General features: G+C 37.2%; 1 protein-coding gene across 2 annotated transcripts in view; it reads right to left on the bottom strand.

Annotated features, from left to right (window-relative positions):
- Positions 1-271: 271 nt before the first annotated feature.
- Positions 272-20,570, bottom strand: part of Ints6l (integrator complex subunit 6 like) — a 55,401-nt gene continuing 35,102 nt past the window's right edge. The window contains exons 10-18 of one of the 2 annotated variants that reach the window (XM_063246446.1): positions 14,197-14,291; positions 13,198-13,308; positions 10,743-10,961; positions 9,782-9,905; positions 8,203-8,345; positions 5,537-5,765; positions 2,645-3,022; positions 1,597-1,690; positions 272-1,223 (exon numbers count right to left, since the gene is read on the bottom strand). In XM_063246446.1, the coding sequence (XP_063102516.1) occupies positions 1,115-1,223; positions 1,597-1,690; positions 2,645-3,022; positions 5,537-5,765; positions 8,203-8,345; positions 9,782-9,905; positions 10,743-10,961; positions 13,198-13,308; positions 14,197-14,291 (1,502 nt within the window). In that variant the 3' untranslated portion in view covers positions 272-1,114. The remainder of the gene's footprint in view (positions 1,224-1,596; positions 1,691-2,644; positions 3,023-5,536; positions 5,766-8,202; positions 8,346-9,781; positions 9,906-10,742; positions 10,962-13,197; positions 13,309-14,196; positions 14,292-20,570) is intronic. The other variant, XM_063246447.1, reaches the window with a different exon arrangement.

Genomic DNA, 20,570 nt, shown 5'->3' with positions numbered 1-20,570 from the left:
GATTTTTCTCATAATTCAGCACTAACCTGGCTGCTGTAAACATTAGACGATATTTCAGAGTTCTTATAACTTTGACTCTGACCATTTTTTCCCTTTAGTGTTGCTCGGGAGGGACTGGACCTCATAGTATCCTTTCGCTAATATCATTCAGTCCACTGAATGATGCTCGTTAATTTAAATCTTTATGTTAACATCTTCATTTCTTTAGAAGTGTGAACTTTTGTTTCTGAAAGGAATAGAATAACAAATCACAAGAAACATGACTAGAAACTTTTCTATCATTAATGAACTTGTGAAAATCAATAAAATGATTTATTTCATATATGCAAAGTCAAAATCTTTCAACACTTACATTTTTACAAATTAATACAAACATAATAATACTGCTCCATATAAACTTTTGTATAAACATTAAAGGAAATATACACATTATTTTTTTTTTCTTTTAGTGCTTCCAAAGCACAGAATGTACAAGTCCACCTGAAGACTTTTTGTTGTCACATGCAAGAACAAAATGTCCAGGGTTAGGGCAGCCTCAGGTGTACTTTGTAATGTCTCTAGACAAAATAGAAGAGAGTTGGAGGTAGATTGTTTGGTGACTCTCCCTGGCCCTTCCCAAAGAAAATAAGTTACCCAAATAGCAGCTTCTTACTCTGATTCAAACTATCTTGAATATTGCATGATTCAAAAGGCACAACTAGGGATTATTAAAAACTCTTTAGCATACACAGGACAGCCTCTGATTCTGTATGCTTATTGTTTCTAAAGGACATGGTAAGAACATTTTAAGTAGTGCTCCACTTGCTGGTGCCCCCTCTTCACTCAGAAAATGCCGGGGATGGCAAAGTTTAAAAGAGTGAACCCTTACTACCTATGGTAGGCAGGGGCAGCAGTGTTTTATGAATTTAGTACACTGAATTAACAGCATCATCTTCCTCAATTGGGAAAAGAAACAATAAAACCAAAATGGGTGCTTTCAATTAAGTCCACCATTTTTTTTCTTAGACTATGGAGGGTGATTCTGTTGACTCAAACATTTTAGGATGCTGCAACAACATCCAGTTTCACTGTATAGCATAGAAAACTTGTCCTTTTTTTCGCACGGGTCTTTGCATTAACATGATGATCTGCTGTTTATGTGATTAACATTGTTGAGAAGGTAATGGGAATCTATTTCTTCTAGTACCTTCTCCAGGTACTGAATTAAAACTCGTCTTTTAAACCTGAAAGCAAAGAGAAATTTTATTAACTGGAAGATATTTATAGCACACACATATTATAGTGTACAAGATATTATAGTGTACAAGCCCACTATGTGGGATACAAAGTCAAGCTTACAATCTACATGGAAATGCTGTTTTAGCAAATACTGACAATGCCAACAAAGAACCCAAGATCACATTGGTCTACAAGGATGGATAAACTAGCCTCAGATAATTACCTATCAGTCTAAAAATCTCTTGAGAGGAGGTCTTATCTATGACTGAGGATCAGAATTTGAGAGAATCAAGACAGAGCTGATTCCTTTCTTTGTCCTGCCTCCGGACACAACTGCTCAAACAAAATAAACCCTGAATGATCCCTGTTTATACTCACCTTGCAGCTTCCTTGATGGTAAATTCAACAAACTGTTTCTTCATCTCCAGAGGTCCCTGTACTTCTTCAAGCAAAATGAAAATTCTTTCATACTCTAAAGATATTTGAAAAATCATAGCATTTTAAATATAAATGGGAAATAAAATAGAATTATTATACATCCTCGATAAGCATTATTCCTGGGCAGAAAGTTAGATACAGTTGCTATTTTAAACATGAATCAAAATGCCTGCATATATCTACTAAGGAAGCTTTTAAACACTAACTCAATGTGGGAGGCTGAATAATAGCTACTCAAAGTTGTCCTTATCTCTGGAGACTGCAAAAAATTATATATATCCTATTTACAGATATATTTAAGCTAAGGATAGTGAGATGGAGAGATTAACTGGGTTTACGCATGTTGGCCCAAGAATCAATTTAAGACAGAGCAGTAAATATCAGCAGGAAAAGACATAAGCAAAGGAGCAGAGGTCAGAGAGCAGAAAAAGCGCTAATGCTACTGACCTGAAGACAGAGGAAAGGGCCATGGGCCAAAGCCAAAGGGGTAGGTAGCCTTTAAAAACTTCAAAACGCAAGGAAACACATTCTCCTTGAAGCCCCTAGAAGGAACTTGCCAGCACCTTCATTGTAGCTCAGTGAAAAATAACTCCAGAATTCCAATTTCTAGATCTTTATGATAATAAATTTGTGGTTTTTTTTTTTTTTTTGTCTTTTTCATTTTTACCGGTACCAGGGATTGAACTCACGACTGCCTGCTTGCAAGGCAGGAGCTTATGCCGCTGAGCTAAACCTCTAGCCCCTGAATTTGTGTGTTTTACACTACTAATTTTGAGATAATTTGTTACAGCAGTAAAGGGAAACTACTATAAAAAGGGGGATAGAGGTGATTGTATCTTTTTTGTTAAAGTCAGAGGAATTGCTTTAAATTACGTAAAAACTCAATATTGTCCAAAAATATATCTCAAGAGGTAGCTTAAATCTATTCTGAACCAGAGAATGAGAAACCTCCCATTGTACTTTTGATAGCTATTCCTTCACTACTTACTTCGTCCAAACTTTCGAACTTCCTTCATTAATTGGTGTTTTATATCAGCATTGATTCCATGTGCCATTGCAGGAGTGATTTGCAACGTATTTGGCAATATAGTTTCCAAAGTAGATGGTACTGTGATATTTTGGTCATCTACAGACAGACTGCAGTTTGGAGCTCCTCCTACAAGAACATTATTACCAGGTTTGTGAATCAGTCCATCTTTCCTGAGACTAGCAAAGTCATCAGACAGAGAGTCCAATTGATTGGATGGAAGGCCATCTCCTGTAACATTCAGAACCTCCACTGGGGTAGATTTTGACAAGAAGCCATCAGGAGGGGTCTGCCCATTTTCCATCTTCTCCTCATGGACATCATGAATGACAGCGCCATCTGGAAAGCAAATTGAAAAGTTAAGCCATGAGTTAAGTACATTATGTCAACCCCACAAGCATGTCACTTTGCTCCTCAGTTTGGAAAAAGGTACATATTTCATGAAGCAGGAGGATATACCAGGTAGAAATCTAAGACTCTTCAAATTGAACTGAAGAATTTAATACAAGACAACCTTATTCCCTCCAGTCTATGAAAATACAGAAATCAAGATAGCACAACTAATAAACACAGGTGCTTGGTAATCATGGTTTAGCATCAGCCTGTTTGTTATGCTTTGCAAGGTGAAAAGCAACAAATCTCACTTAATGTCATCTCAGTCACACAGAGCTTGAAGGCAGATAACTTGCATAGACCATATTCTACCTTCTGTCTATGTCAAATATCCTGAGAAAACAGAGGCGCTCATTGGTGCTGAACATTCTATTTCTACCCTATCACCAGCAAATCCATTCTGTGTGATTCTCTTGTTCTTTCCTTTTCTGGGAAAGTACTTTTCCTTTTAGGCCCAGTCTGTTATCTCTGTCATTTACACATGTTCTGCTGCTAGGATCTAGGGATCAACAATGAGCAAGATAGAACCTGTTCCTGTCCTTCGTGGGATGCACTTTGCCATGGGGCAGGAGGCAGGGATATGAGAGGAAGCCATAGAGGGGACCTCCAGAGCCTCAGGAGGGAGGCAGGGTCTTTGGGAAGGTGTTTCCTGAGTAGAGCCTGAGGAGGAGATGGAGCAACGTGTGCAGATGCATAGAGAGGATGCAGGCTGGGCTAAGAGAAGAGGCAGGGCCAGGAGGAGCTGAACCAGGGGCCACAGAGTGATGGGAAGATGCAGAGAGAGCAAGGAAGAAACTGTTGGGACAAGGGTGGGGAGAGGCTAGAGGGGCCAGTCCAGGCTGAGCTTGTAGCCCAGGGTCACAAGTTCAAGTTGTGATCTGGATGCTTAGGAATGCGGAGGTTGGGTTTTCAGGGTGGACATAGCCTCACCTCATTTCCCTGCCCACAGGATCTCTCTCACTGCAGGATAATGAATGGGTTAGGAGCAAGAACAGGAATCTGGGAGATGAGAGAAGAAGCTATCATAGTAGCTTGTTGAGAGATGACGGCAGTGAGGAATCAGGAACTGAGAGGAATGGTAGGATCTAGAGATTATACTGAATGTTAAGTTTCCTGGACTTGCTAACTGGATGCAAGTAAAAGAAGAATAAAAGAAAAATCTTAGATGAGTCGAAGGTTTATCCCATGACCCCCTGGGTAGAGATAGTTCCAGAGGTGTGCAGGAGCCAGCAGACACTACTCTTGAGAGTGGATCGTGGCTAATTCTTCTTTACTCTGATTCAGGAACTTCAGGTCCACAGCTTGGCATTGGTAATATTAACATTACTTATACTAGAGAAATCTAGGAAAATCTGCAAACACTAGGGAAGTCTGCAAACACTACAGTCCAGGGCGTGGCTATCCTCCCAATGCCCACAGGCACTGGATATTATTAACATAACTGGGTATTATTAACTGCCATGTAGGAGGATGTGAGGAGAGCTGTTTTGGAGGAGGGTATGTTCTGTATTTCAGTTGAAACCCGTTGAGATTTTCTTTTTGGTACCAGGAATCAAACTCATAACCTTGTGCTTGCAAGGCAAGCTCTACGTCACTGAGCTATGCCCCCAGCTCATTGAGTTGTATATGTTTATTAGACACTCGAGGAGATGCCATGTCCCAGGGTAAATCAGAGTGTGGAGCTGAGGAGCAAGTTGTAGTCTAGAGGTATAAATATCAGAGCTGTTGAAATAGAAACCAAACTTATAGTTCCAAGTTGCATGGCATTACCCAGGTAGAGACTGGGCCTGGCACTGAGTTTTGGGCCCCTACAGTTTCCAGAGGTGGGAAGAAAGGGGAGAAAGCAGAAGAACAGGATAGGCAGAAAGGAGCCAATATGATAGGGGGAAAAAATCAAGATATCTGGGAACACAAGAAGCTTCCACGGAGGAGGAGGGAGTAAGTAACTGTGTCAAGCGCTGCTGGAAGGAAAGACAAGAGCAGCAGATTCTGGTGACCTTGGGAATGGTTTCAGTGGGGCCAAGGAAGGAGAGTCCAGGTGACACAGGGTTAGAGCACACAGGTGACAGCACAGAAAGCAAGGGCAGATCCATCTTCTTGGCTCACTCATCCTACCTGCCTCAGAAACCTGCTCCAAAGGGTTGTAGCGAACATGCGCGTAACGCTCCACTTCACAACTTACTGACATTTACTCACTTACTAAGCCATGTTTTCCTTACTAATGACATATCAATACAATGTTTTAATTACTATGTAATTATGGATCTTGCCCCCAAATAGACTGAGATTTTTTGAAACAGCGGCCCTGCTTCCCAGAAGGCCTGTTGTGGCTACCACATAGATGATACAGTAATAGTTTACTTAATGGGAAAAAAAAAGAACACAAGAAAAGGAAAACAAAGTTATTGAAAATATTAGTCCTGTGGGAGCCATAAGGACATCACAATCACTATTCTGTACCTGAATGTACAAGGGTGGGTTTTAGGTTTGGATATGATGAGAACCACGAGGCCGGCAGTGATCCCTTTTCGCCCACATGGTTTGTCACAGTAGGCAGTGTTGGCGGTTTCCTCAATAGCAGGGACATACTCCGCCTTCTCTTAGCTGACATAGGACTGGTCTCTCCAGGACGTTTCAATTTGTTTTGTGGCCCTGTTACAAATTCATCTGCTTCGTCAATCATCATTCCCTGGAAAACATCAATGAACATATTCCATTAAAGATAAAAATTCAACTGTCAAGAAATTTCACTCTTCATATGCATAAACAATCAATATGACTTATATAAGTCAGTCATAGGCCAAAGCTTTACCAATTCTATTCTCAGAAAATGCAACTCGTTTTAATCCTATCTAGTAGAACAAGTAGGAAACTAACACACAAACTGTTGTGCAAAGCTAAACATGCTACAGCAATGATTAACTGGAAAGCCTACAGAACGAGAAGCTCTTAACTAAAATGGAATAAACTCACAGTTACCATTTTGGAGAAATATCAGCCATTTTTCATTAAGATGTCTCCTGGTGCTTTAGTGCTTTAATCTCTTCATTAAGAAACATAAATTTATTATGTGCGTACCTATGTTAATAGCAGTGTAATTCACAATAGCTAAGCTCCAGAAACAACCCAAATGACTGACATCAGATAAATGGATAAAGAAAACATAGTCCATATGTATAATGGACTATTGGACACAGAGAAAAATAAAATAATTTTATTTTAGAGACGTGGATGGAGCTCAAGACTAACATGTTGAGCAAAATAAGTCAGACTCAGAAAGTTACAGATAAAAAAATCACAAATCGCATACTTTCTATTATATGAGACACCTAAAATATAAATAAATAAGTGAATAAAATAAAGGAGAGATGAGAGGAAACTAGAAGACAGGTTCTTGGAGATAGGGAAGAGGGTTTAGGGGAAGGGGAGCAGAGGGACTACAGGGGCTGAAAGTGATCAAGACATCACTGTTCTGCATTATAATCATGCACTAAAAAAGAAACATTAATGCTGTACAGAAAGCTACCTTTAAATGGAAAAGGCTCACCCACACTTCAAATACGGATTTAAATATGTCTGCCTTAGTGCTGGGCAAGCAATAAGCTTTCACCCTTTTGGGTAGATAAAAGATGGTAGACAGCAGTACACAGGCTAACTGAGAGCTTTTTCAGATAACTCAGGAATATGTGCCTGTTTAATTTGAACAAAATCCTGATAAATGTCCTTTCAAAGCATTTTTCCCAGAAACCATACAGAAAGGAGAAAATTCTTTTCCCTGAGCATATGCTACATGCCCAGCAATGTTCTAAGAATTATTACAAACAACTAACTCAATATTCCACAGAATTCTGTCAGTTAGGTGTAATTATTATCCCTAGGGCTACATATAAAGAAAACAAGACAAAAAAAGATTGATTTTCATTTTTTACTGCTATGTGTTTGAGATACACAGTAATTACATTTGTTTTGGGGAATGGTACATGCACAGTGTATCTTTATCATTTTTGTACTCCTTCCCTAGGTCCCCTATCTCCAAAAAGCCTGTCTCCCTGTTTCCTACCACCAAGGCACAGAAAATTTAAAACCTCCAATTAATTGAAGAGTAGAATACCTCTGAGTCCAGTTTTGTTACAAAAAGACTACTGTTTGGTCTGTCCCTTAATAATCGTGGTCTTCTCCATGAGCAAAGATATAATCCCATTTTTTTCATGCTTAAATGGCAAAGTCAATATATCTCACACATACAAAGATGCACATATACCCCATATTTAGATTTCTGGTTGTATAATTCAAATAAAATGAAATCACAAACCATTTCATATTTCAAGGGGCACAGTCATCACTGTTTAAAATAGGGTATGTTCAGCCTATGGTCCTGAGGCTACTTGTCCAGTTTTTTATTTTTTTATTTTGGGCAGGGGGATAGGGTCTCCCTGCGTAGTTTAGGCTGACCTTGAACTCACTAGGTAGCCCATTCGGGCCTCGAACTCACTACAATCTTACTGCCTCAGCCTCCCAAGTGCTGGGATTACAGGTGTGCATCATTATGCGTGGCCACTTGTCCACTTTTTAAAGATGTTATAATAACAAATATAAAAATAAAAGAAGTTTTGTTATTTATATACATTAGCTTCACTCGATGCAGCCAGGTAAGCCAAAATGCTGGACACACCTAGTAAGAGTACTACAGATCTAAATCATGGAAATAAGAGGCAATAATTGGTAATCACAATATTAAATGCAATAGTGTGTAGTGGTGGGAATGCAAAGGCTTTGGAATCAGAAAGACATGGGTTCAAATCCTGGCTCTTAAAAGCTATATCACAGCACTTTGGTGCATGACCACTGTAAGCTTTGACTTCATGTTAAAGGGCAGACAGTATCATTCATCTTGCCAAATGGTTATGAATATTAAATGTAATCACTTGAAATAACAACCTCTATTAGGTACTCAACAAATTAGCTATTAGTTTTAAACAATGCATTTTGTGCATTAAGAGATTTCTACTTTCCATCCATGAAGAGCCCTACTGTCATATTTTATCTCTGAGTTGTACTCATCTTGCTGAAAATAATTATTGCCAAGAATATTATAATTTAGACAGAGCCAGAAATTGATATCCTACCTTTTTATCTTGTTTAAATGGATTTCCAAAAGTATGTAGTCTTTTTGGTTGATCTGGATCAATCTCTCGAAGTGGAGAAGCCAAGGTTTTCAGATATTCCTGATAGTTACCCATTTGTGCAACTGGAACACTATGAAGGGAATCTGCAAAATCACCATCAAGGAAATTGATGTTATATGTTCAAAATGCATAGTCCTTTTGAGAGGACATGATCATTGTCTAGTTTAATGGTATATATCTTGGCATCAAATAAATTCTAAAATCTTGAATCTAGCATTCTAAAATCTCGAATCATCATTGTTTGATCATTACTTATTCTATTATTACTATTTCCTTAGGATTCACATTACTAGGACCAGAACAATTTCCTTATCTTCAACCAGATACAACAATGGACTGACCTCCCTTGTACCCTCACCCCACCTCAAAACACTATGCATCTTGTGTATTTCCAAGAGCCTAGACTCCTTGGCATTCTCTCACCATGCAGAAAATCATTAGTGGGTCTTAATCTCTGAAGAATTGATTAAATAATTGTTATGGTTTGTGTCTGGATGTCCCCCCAAAGCCTTGTGTAGTCATGCTGGGGGGTACTTTTTGGAAGCTGAATCTAGAGTTTGTGATTGATTCATTGTCTAGTGCTGGGATTATGAGATAGAAACAGTCTTCTTTCTCCACCGATTTTGTGCTCCTCCCTTTTTTGCTCTTGTTGCTTTTGCTATCTTCCGGTCTCCATTAACTGCCTTCTGCCATGAGCTACTCTGCCTTAGAGCCAGCTGAATATGGACTGAAACCTCCATAAACTGTGAACTAAATAAACCATTCCTTCCTTCATTTCGGGCATCAGATATTTTGTCTCAGCAATGAGAGAAAAGTGACTAGCACAAATAATTAGGCTTTCTTTCTAGAAAAGTCCCTATATACACAAAAAGGTATAATTTCAGAGGACTTACCAGGCTTTAGATTTGTCCTTTTTACTTGATAGGTAACCCCATTTAAAATTAACAGAATAAAGGAAATTATAGCCACAATTTTGGACACTATTAGGTTCATTACTTTCATATAAATAAGGTATTATTAATTGAATTCATCCTGGAATGTGTCATTTGAGAAATCAGATGGATCTATGTACTGTCACTTTCTAATGGAGTAAAACCTGACAAACTCCTAAAATGTTTCAGTTTCAATGCCCATGTAATTGATATTAAGACATTATCTATCTCCAGGTGCTGGTTGAAGCATATAAGAGCTAAAGCAGGGAAGCATGGTGAGTACAGTGTATGTGCTAATTAACACATACTTACCTTTAAACTTAGAAAAATCAATTGTGCCTAAGAGTATGCAGGGATTTAGTGAAAACAAACACTGTGCACATTAAAGAATTAGGAAATAATTTGATCATTAAGCAATAAATACTGTCATGTAAGTCATACCTGGCATTTTAATTGTCTATTTTTTTTGGTAGCAGAAATCGAACTCAGGACCTTCCACTTGCTGGACAGGCACTGTACCACTGAGCTATATCCCCAGCCCTATACCTGGCATTTTCTGAATGAAAAGTACTGCATTGTTTATTTACCTTCATCTTGTCCAACGATAAACTTGTGTGTTTTCAGTAGGTTGGATCTCATTCTGGTCAACTGATCCAAAAGATCTCTACGTGGAATATCATAAGCATTTCGATATGTCTGAGGTTTCAAATTCTATTTGAAATGGGAAAATTTCAGTTACTCCTGAGGTTTCTAATGTAGAAATATAATACTTAGCCCTTTTAAAATCTTACTGAAGACTTATATTTAATATAACTAACTAGAGAAAGAATTTTCTCATTGGTAATTTTCCAATTTTAAACACACCTACAAGGTATTAAAGACATGGGGATGATCCCTATTTCAAGTACATCACTTAAAACTCCAAATTTGGAGATTTACACCTTGATGGCCACGCAGGACCACCGCCTGTGATCTGAGTTGGGCCCCAGGTAGCCATGGAAGTGGGCTACTGCCATCTGGGCCACCACAGAGGCTGACACCACAGGGAGTACACTTGGCTGAGAGTCCCCCTGCAGTGCCTTGGGGGTGCCCATTCCACCAAGCCGCTTGCCACTAGGAACTGAGAATGGCAGCATGGTGAGATGTGGCCAACTGCCCACATGAACCTCCTCCAGGGGACAGAAAGTATCAGAGTTCCCCGCTGGGCTGCCTCAGACTTTCTGCAAGACACATGGGTGTCTGAGCTGCTGCTTCCCCATCCTCCTTTTAGCCTCTCTTTTCTGTCAACGTTGTGGGCTGGAGGCTCTCCTTACCTAAACAGCTCGCACTCTCCTGTATCTTTCACAGGTTTTACCAACTTCCCAAACATATATGGCACATTTAATCCCATGTTGGCATCTACTGGCAGAATAATTCCTAAACTGCTCCCAGTAATAATGACTAACGCCAAAACAGGATTGTCACTATTTCAAAACTAAAGCAATAAGAATATATAGAAATGTACTAGACAAGTTCAAACAAATAAAAGCTTTTTATGTCACAATTTACCTTGTTTAAGAGCCCAACTTGGAAGCCTGCAAATTCTTTGGTATTCAATTCTGTCAATCTCAGTGCAGTTTCCCCTGTGATTTCTTTCAATAGTTTTCTAAAATTTTTATTGTGAGCCAAGGACATGTTGCCTCCAGAATGATTTTTCACTTTGATACCAATTTCCTGGGGAGGTTTCTTCCCCACTGACGCTAATATTCTTTCTGACTCTAGTTTGGTCTAAAATGAAAGTACATAGTATGTTATGAAAACATCTACTGTATTGCTTCGTTTTTACTACTTAAGAAAGATAATAACTTAAGAACCCCACAGAATAATTTTCAATTGCAAATTACAGAAAAACAAATAATTAAACATTTTCATGTGCTTCTCTGTACTAGCACAGCAAACAGAGGGGGCTGAAAAGACAAGTAATAATTTTTTTTTCTCTTGTCTGCTGTCAAAATTGGGACTGAATCATGGAGAATGGAAACCATGCATAAGAATTCCATTCCTAGACATTTAAAAGCACATTGTGTTACTGAAAAATCTAGTCTAAATCAACATACTCATTTCAGACTAGACATAAAGGTTTAAGACTCTATGTATACATGTAGAGTAGTGTTAAAATTATGGTAGACTGTATCTGAAAATATTAAACTTTATTTTTAACACTGGGCTTTACAAAAATGTCTTATAAGGTAATGTTTAATTGAAAAATATTACCAAGTACAATTTGTAATGTGTACTCAATAAGCTTCTCACTCACAATGAAAAAACTCTCTTAGTAGACATTATTACACTCTATTAATTTTGCCTGAGAATGTATTATGGCAATATATTAGATATATTTTATGCTTTATATACAAGGGAGATGGTTCAAAGAACACTGGTAACATAGTTATTAAATTAGTAATTAGAAATGTTATAAATTAGTAATGATCTTTTCTTTGTCTCTAAAAGAAGAAGTTCTACCAATGTCTAGTAAGCCCAAAATAATTTGAATTTTCTTGTGGTTTGGTCAGAGATATTTACTTATTTTCCCTAATTCTTGGAATTCAGCATGTTCATTAGCTCTAAAAATTTCCTAAGTCATGAAATATAAGAGCAAATGACAAGTCTGTTTCCCTAAATGAGTTAGAGAACTCATTTGTAAAACTATACAAGCAATGTGCCCCAGAAGGTTCCAGAACTTGCATTAGTTTCAATTCTGTTCACTATTATTCCTGCTGACATAGCCTTAAAGGCGTAAGGAAACTATCAAATAAAAAATAAATCTATAGATCAATAGATAAATAAATAACATAAATAACCAAACCAAAACATTTACAACAACAACAAAAAATCTATTAGCAGAAAAGAATAGGGGTTAGAGGGACACTTGGATCAGATCAGAAATCTGGGTTTACTTTTACTTTCTTTTGCATTTATGAGCACACTGAACTGGTAGGAGCTAGTAAGCTCCAGACTGTATTTAAGATAGTGCTAGTTCCTATCTAAGCATGCCAGCATCCCAGTAGAGTCCCTTTGGCTCTTTAGTGAAATCTGACACTGCTTACTACAGTCACTTTTCCAAAGGCCAAACTTCCAAACATATCCAGCTTGAAGCATTATAATCACTGCAAAGGCTACTATGGCTCCCTACCTTGGAATATATTTGTGCTCAAGAGAGTAAAACTACTGCATTGATTTGTCACATAACACAATTGTATGGCAGTAGAGCTCTAACTCAACAGTTCCCAAACATTTCCATCCTACAAGAATGGGCTAGGTAGAGGTGAGAAGTATGATAAGGAGGGGTGAGTGGAGGATGAGGTACTAATAGAGAGGGGCAGGCAAGGGACGAGGTGAATAATGGTAAATGAGGTGGGGTATAAAGGAACAGATGGAGGGCAAGAAGAGAGGAGGCTGAGCTCCACTCTCCAGGTCCCCTTGGGCCTCTCACCCTCAAGGTTAAGGAACGCTGGTCTCATGTCCCCCCCCTCTCCAGGGTAAAGCAAGTGGCTATTTAACCAAAGCCTAGTATGTGAGGGTAAGTACTTCATGTGGTGCCTGAAAACAGATTTCAGGCAAGTCATTTACTCACAACAGGCCGCTGTGTGCTGACCTACAAAAGGGGGATGCTCTAGCCCAAAGCGATTTCAGGAGAAACTAGGTTGAGGATAGACAAAATGTGACCCATGAGAGAATTCTATTAGGTTTCTGCCCCTCTTAGGCCACAAAATATCAGCCAGCTTGTGGGTAGGACAAACCGGCAGGCAGAAGGAGAAATGGCACAGCATCGAATGATACTGACAGACCCTTAACTGTAGTTTAATGGTGAAGCTAGAAGCCATAGAGAATCACATTACTACTAATCCATAAAGTGTAGAGATATATACACATTTAATTTGAAAAATTACAATTACACTAGAGAATAAGGAAATGCACTTCTGAGGGCAAAGGATTTTTGTTTGTTTGTTTTTACCAATACTACCTGTTGGCTGAGTTTTTTAAGGTAAGAGATAACACTGTAACTAAGTCCACAATCTAAATTATCTGATATCAGATTTGGAGCTCCCATCATCCTTAGTGCTTTCTTTAATGGCTATAAGGAAACAAAATACACAACAGTAAGAATAGAATAAATCTTAAAATACTCAAAGTTCAGTTATAAGGGGCAAAGGGATATGATTCATTTCTTAGAAGTCAAGGTGCTGCACATAAAACCAAACATGGAACATTAAAAAGTGGCAATGAAAATAGCAGAGAAGTAAGAAGCAGAAAGTAAAAAATCAGAAGAGAGTGGGATAAGAAGAGCAAGTAACAGCAAATTCAAACAAGTAAATTGCTTTCAGTCTTAATTCCCCAGTCACAGAATCATTTCACATTGCATATCCCATCCCTGCCATGGTTGGTACCAACACACCCCAATTTTTCCTCCCAGTTAGACCAGTGGTCCCACTGAAGATTCTGCCTTTTCACCTCTAGAAACTTAGCTTCCCCCAACAAGGTCATGATGTTTTACAGTGCTTCTATTTCATAATGGGTCTAGGACACATTTAACAGTCAATAAAAAGCAGCTATGTCTTCAAATTTTGTTTTCAGAGGGAAATGCCATATTAAGAATTTCTAGAGTTAAAAAGGGAAGTTGGTGTGATACATAAATTGAGACCTATTTATTCTTACGTTCCAAAATTACAATTTCAGAGGGTTAGTTTTAATAAGAGAAATACAGATGTGTTTAATAAAAATAACCATGGCAGTTAAAAGAAAAATACAGGAAACAGTGCTTTTTTGTGCCATCATGAAATCTCGAAACTCTTATACATGTTTTGAGAAGACAGTGACGACACAAATCTTTGTAAAATAACAAGATGATTATCTTATTGCAGGAATAAAGCTTTTGATTCATTATTTCTTAGGACAACAATCATCAATGACACAGTTAACACACACATTTATATATAATATATATATACGTATAAATACATACTAATAAGTAGTATGGAGGCAGAGTTTTTAAGTAGCTGTCAAAAGCCTGTCGCCACTTCAGATTTGGCTTAAGCTTGTGAACTTTAAACAAGTCATCTGTAACAGAAAAACCACATAAAATATTACATTATTTAGGTCTTAAATTCCAAGATCTTAAGCAACTCACAGAAATCTCAGATTTTAATAACATTAGATAAACATTTCTTTGGAGTTCAATTGTTTTTTTCTAGTGGTTGAATCTACCAAAATTATATCCAAAATTGGTCACTGATTTACAATACTTTGACTTTCAATTTTGTATAGTGAAAAAGTGATGTTCAGTAGAAACCAAACTCCAGACTCTCTTTGCTCAGTCTAGCAATATGCAGTATGATCCCGGGGAGCCAGGCAATCATGAAGGGAAACAACTAATACAGTGTCTATGGTGCACTGTGTTGCTAAGAGCCAGGACGATCTCTTGGGTAGGAGAATTAAATGCCTTTTCAACTTACAGTATCAGACTTAATCCCATTGTAAGTCAAGGAACATCTATAGTGTGTTTTTTCTAAAAAATGAAACAGTCCAGGCATGGTGGTGCATGTCTATAATCCCAGCACGCGTGGGGTTGAGGTAGCAGGATTGCTGTGAGTTCAAGGCCAGCCTGGGCTACATAGTGAGTTCAAGGCCAGTCTGGACTACACAGATCCTGTCTTAAGTTATATATTCCTCTTCCATCTATAAAATTACATAAAATATAATATTCAAATACTGACTGATCCACTTGAAATATTTTCCTGACCTGCTATATTGCTAAATTTACTGTAATAATTTTTGCCTGCAGGCAAATTAATAGTCACTGGTTCAGAATAAAATAATATTTATTTTATTTAAACATACACGATTGTTATAGTTTGTGCAGAAAGATGAGGGTAAAGAGACTTTGTATGAGAAAAATAGCCTCTAATTATATTTTGGATTCTGCATAACTGCCTCATACTTTATGTAGCCATGTCTATCTCCTTCTTTATTTGATTTCTGTATTACAGCTTTTTTGAGGGGGGTATACAGTATTGAAAATGGAACCAAGGGTCTTCATAGTGAGTTACATCTCACTATTTTGAGAGAGGGTCCTGCTAAGACACTAATTACCCTGGCTGGGCTTGAACTTGAAATCCTCCTAGCTCAGTCTCCCAGAGGGCTGGTATCACAGACATGCACCACACCCAGCATGCATTTCAGTATTTTGACTCAAACTTTATGTTACTCAAATTTAAGGTGTTAGCTTTTAGATGATTGTAATAGCTTGCACAGATGGGTTCTTTAAAATTATGTCCAGCTAAACACTTGATTACCACATCCTTCTATAGAACTAAAGATACTTAAACATGCAGACATTCTTTATCTTTTCAGACTTAAATTATTTGAATACTCTAATACATTATATATACTGTATAAAGATTTCTGAAACATCTCATTTTTTCCTTCCAAATGCAAGACTGTTTCTAATATAACTCAAAATTTGTCACAGACATCAACAAGAAACTTCCACACCTACTATAAATACCAAAGACAGTAAAAATTCATCCTCTATTTTATTTCCTCATGTTTTATTATTTTTTTAAATCAAATGCTTCACTTTCAGAGATAAAACCACGAATAATTCCTCCAGAAATAGAGGCATTCTTGGAAATTCTGAATTACTTTAGTTAAAAAAAGCAATTATATATTTTCCCCCTTTTGCTGCTATTATACATTATTCACTCCTGCTGAAAAGAATTTCAATGAATTTACAGAGCCATAAAATATAGGTCTTTTGTTCTTTTGGTATGGGCTAGAAAGAACAAAGAAAATAAAGATTCGAAGTGATTTCTGATTCATTGCAGCATGTGTGTCCTTTATATAGTATTCATATCTTGACAGAAAGAAATGAGACCCCATAGCAATAGCCCATTATAGTCTGTCTTTATGTGGAGTCTGCTAGGAATTAGGATTTTAAAAACTGACAAATATAAGTACTGGAGAGGTTCTTAGATATAAATAGATTAGCTAATCAGACTCAGTAATACTCTTAGTATTCTAACAGTGACAAGTACAATGATTCTACCCAGGAGCTGCTTTAGTCCATTTATTTCTAGCCAGATTTTTTCTTCAATGAGGGTCAGGGCAAAGAATAAAATATACCATATTCTAGATGGACAGAAGAGAGATTTTAGCGTGATTACTGTTTTAGTCACTACCTCTGTAGCTAAGAAAATGACTTTCATACCATTAGATATCCATTCACATGAGTCTTTAGGATGGTAAAGAGATCATAAACAATAACTTGATCCACATTTGAAAGAGGCAATGAGAGTCTAATTAAGAGTAAAATGATTCTTCTAACACCCGAAAGCTACTGTCAGTTTGTATTTCAGTTCTTTTATTTCTCTCTTCAAAGATAAGGCAGACCCAGATTTGAGTCCGAGCTCAATGAGAGCTCTACCTGAGAGCACTGGGATAAATCACTTTACCTTTCTGAGTCTCCACTTCATCTGTAAAACGGGATAAAAGGTTAACTGCCTTACCACAGGACTGTTCTGAGGAACTAGATCACACAGGAACGTGAACGAACAAGCCAGTGTGAGCTGTTGTGCTATGCAGAGATGTACACCTACCAAATCACTCTCCTTCTAGTCTCCCTTCAGACACACATTGCTTTCTTATGAACATAACTGATCTCCATTTGGAACCGGAATTGTTTTTTATACAAGTCCCTAGTCTTTAATTAAAAGAAAAAGTCAATTAAATGTGGTATGTTCAAAAAACACCCTAATTTCTATTGTTATTGGCCTTCAACAGAAAAATAATTTCCTAATTGAGAGAGCATATTTTTCATCTGGAAAACGGATGACTTCCCTGTTGACATGATTTTTCTGTTAGTTCATTAAGTCTCACTTATCTGTTTCATAGGCATGGATGTCATATTGATGGACTGAATGACATTTGGGTAAAACATTTGAGAAAAAAATGCATCTGCTCCGAAAATTTATATTTTTCTTGTAGGACCTGTCTCACTTCATGGTTTTGCTCTCTAAAAATCCCCAGAAAAGGCAGGGTCCTTGGCAACCCGCTCAGGATCACTTCTGTTTCTTTTTCAGATGGGAACTTTCTTTCCTCTACATTTTTCTTGTCATTATTCCCTAAATAATACAGTATAATCATTCACATAGCATTTACATTTTATTACACTTTATAAGTAATCTAGAGATGATTTAAAGCAAATGGGAGGACATGCTTAGGCATTGTGAATACACTATGCCTTTTTATATAAAGAACTTGAAAATCTGAGGATTTTAGTATCCATGGGAGGGCTGTAAACTGTGTATTTTCAGGTAATTTTTTATCTTGTAAAATTTTTATGATAAGGAGAAATGTAACACAGAATAGTGATTTCTTTCGCAGAATTGATTCATGCGTATAATATTATTTTCAGTTTAGTTTAAGAGATTAAACAATCAAAATTCTGTTAGTATTGATGAAAGTATTACAATAAGGAGGAAATAGGGAAAACCACTATGGACAGCTATTATACTATCCAGAAATATAGTTCAGTTTCTGGGCATTATAAAGAGTATATGATGTTACCTATCTTTTTACTAAATATCTCTGATCACTAAAATGATAAAACTATAGTATATTTTAGAAAATATATTCTTAGTATAAAAGTGTTGTCTTCATGAGTTAATATAAATGTTAATAGTGACAATAATATTGATAGCATTTATTGAGCACTTATTATTTGTGAGGCAAACTTTAAGCAGTTTAATTGTATTAACTCACTTAATTCTAACTAAGTTCATTTGAGCTACATGGTATCATTCATTTAACAGATGAAGAAACTGAGGCACAGAGAGTTATGTATCTTACTCAAGGTCACAAAACTCAAGTAGCAGAGCCATGATTCATAGTCAGGCAACTCTTCTATATCTCTATTATAAAGCACTATGGATGTTATACTACCCAGACAATGATTTCAGGTGGAAATGTAAGTTTGTCAATTTCAGAACCTTATTGTAAAACCCAAGTTTGTGATTCAGGAGGAGAAGTACCTGTAGCCTCAAAAGATATGAAAATCCCTATGCTTCTTGGAAGATACAAGTTACAGAAAAGCCTGGTGATGGAAATTTAAAGCCCGAGGGTAGAATGGGAGTTAAATCAAGAGGGGAATGACCTCAACTGGATATTTCAACCTAGAATCTCACATTCAGCAAAAATATCTTACAAGAGTAAGGGGAAATCAAGATATTTTCAGGTGAAGAGAAACTAAGGGAATTTGTCACCATCAAACCTACCCTGAAACAGCTTTAGGAAATTCTCTAAGTGGAAATGAAACAACAAGAGAACACACTTTGGATTGTCAGGTAGGAACAAGAATATGGTAAGAAAGCATATGGGCAAATATAGTAGTTTCCGTCTCCTCTTGAGTATACTAAATTATGCTTGACAGTTGAAGTAAAGTTGTTACAGTGCTTCATGTGTTTCTAAATGTACAGAGAACAGTTAAGATAATTTTACTTCAAATAGAAAAAAGGGGCCTACCCACTAGCCCAGTCCCATCATGGGAGATTCAGTGAGCTGAGAGGAATGACAGAAGGCCTGGCCATTGCCCCAGTGCCATTGCATGAGCCCCGATGAGCTCAGCATACCATATAAGTATGATAGGTGTCAGCAAATAAGACTTGAGAGGGCCGATCCACCACTCTTCCACCATCAGTGGAACCTCATTTGGGAGGAACACAAGTGCCTGGGACACTCCCCTAAATCAGGGGACAGGCAGCCTGTGCAAGAAGCACACAGGGCTGGGCAACTGGACCATCCTGAGGAACCCAGGAAAACGACAAGACAAAGAAGCAAAATACAATCTCAGACACCCAGCCCACCAAGAACAAATCCAGGAGACATAACCATAGAACAAACTGGCAATCACATACCTGAAATTTCTGAAATGATAGCAACTAAAATAAACAACTCCATCAGGTTTTTAAAGGAAATCAGATGAGAAATAATCTCTCAGGTAAAAAAAAATGACAATATAATAAAAGAATTGCTGAGCATACCTTAAAAAGGCATCTCTCTCTCTCTCTCTCTCTCTCTCTATATATATATATATATATATATATATATATATATATCAGAGCATAGGAAAATGATGGAAAACTTGAATGAACAATATAGGAAAGAATTAGAATGCATGCTACAGATTCAAAGAGATATCCAGAAAATTAAAACTTCCATTGAAAGCTGGCAAAACTGTTTGAACAATACTGAAGATAAGACTTTCAGACCTTGAAGACAGAATTGCAACTAGTGATCATGAAAAGAAAAATCTCCCAAAGTAACAAGGAGCCAGGAAATAACAATTCAAATGTTGCAAGATGATGCAAAGAAAAACAATGTAAGTATGATAAGTGTCAGCAAAAAAAAGCAGGCAGCAACACAAATGAGAGAAAAAGACTCTTGGCAGAAGTAACAGCAGATTTTTCAAGCATGGGAAAAGAACCTGATATACAGATAAGTGAGGCACACATAACTCTAATTAGCCATAACCAAAGTATATCTACGCCCACACATATAATACTCAAGATCTCAGAAATTGAGCAGAACACCACAATGTTAGAAGCTGTTAGAGAAAAAAATAGATCACCTATAAAGGAACAATCATCAGAATCAAAATAGACTTCTCAACACAAACCATCAAGTCAAGAGTGAAATATTTTAAGTCCTGAAAGAAACAATTTCCAACCCAGATTAATGTACTCTGCAAAACTATCTTTCAAAATTAATGTATTAATAAGATACTTTCATGACAAAGAACAACTGAAGAATTTCATGACCACCAAACCAACCCTACAAAGAGTACTAAAAGATATTCTAGAATGACATAAAAATGACAAATACAAGAACAGAAAGAAATTGCCAAGTAGGGCAAGCAATTAAACAGAGAGGAAAGGTAGGGAACTGATAGCAAGATTAACATTACAAAGATAAACCAATACATATCAGTTATAACCCTTAATGCAAATGGCCTTAGTTCAACAATCAAAAGAAACTGACTGGCAGAATAGATGAAGAAACAAAATCCAACAACATGCTGTATAGAAGAAACACATTTAACTCAAAAAGGAGTGGAACAGGACAGAAGATGTAGACACAACTACAAACACACTCAGCCACATTATGTTTGACAAAGGAGCCAAATATGTTCACTAGAAGAAAGATAGCCTCTTTAATAAATGGTGCTGGCAAAACTGGCTTTCCATATCCTGAAGACTTAAACTAGGCCTGTGTCTGTCACCAAGCACTAAACTAAAATCAAAATGGATCAAAGATCTACATATTAAAACAGAAGCAGTAATG

This window comes from Cavia porcellus, unplaced genomic scaffold (assembly GCF_034190915.1).
Source record: "Cavia porcellus strain 051 isolate PalLab524CR breed Dunkin Hartley unplaced genomic scaffold, mCavPor4.1 scaffold_3, whole genome shotgun sequence".
NCBI lineage: Eukaryota > Metazoa > Chordata > Mammalia > Rodentia > Caviidae > Cavia > Cavia porcellus.
Note: the sequence above shows the minus strand (reverse complement) of the source record. Positions and strands in the feature narration are given on the sequence as shown.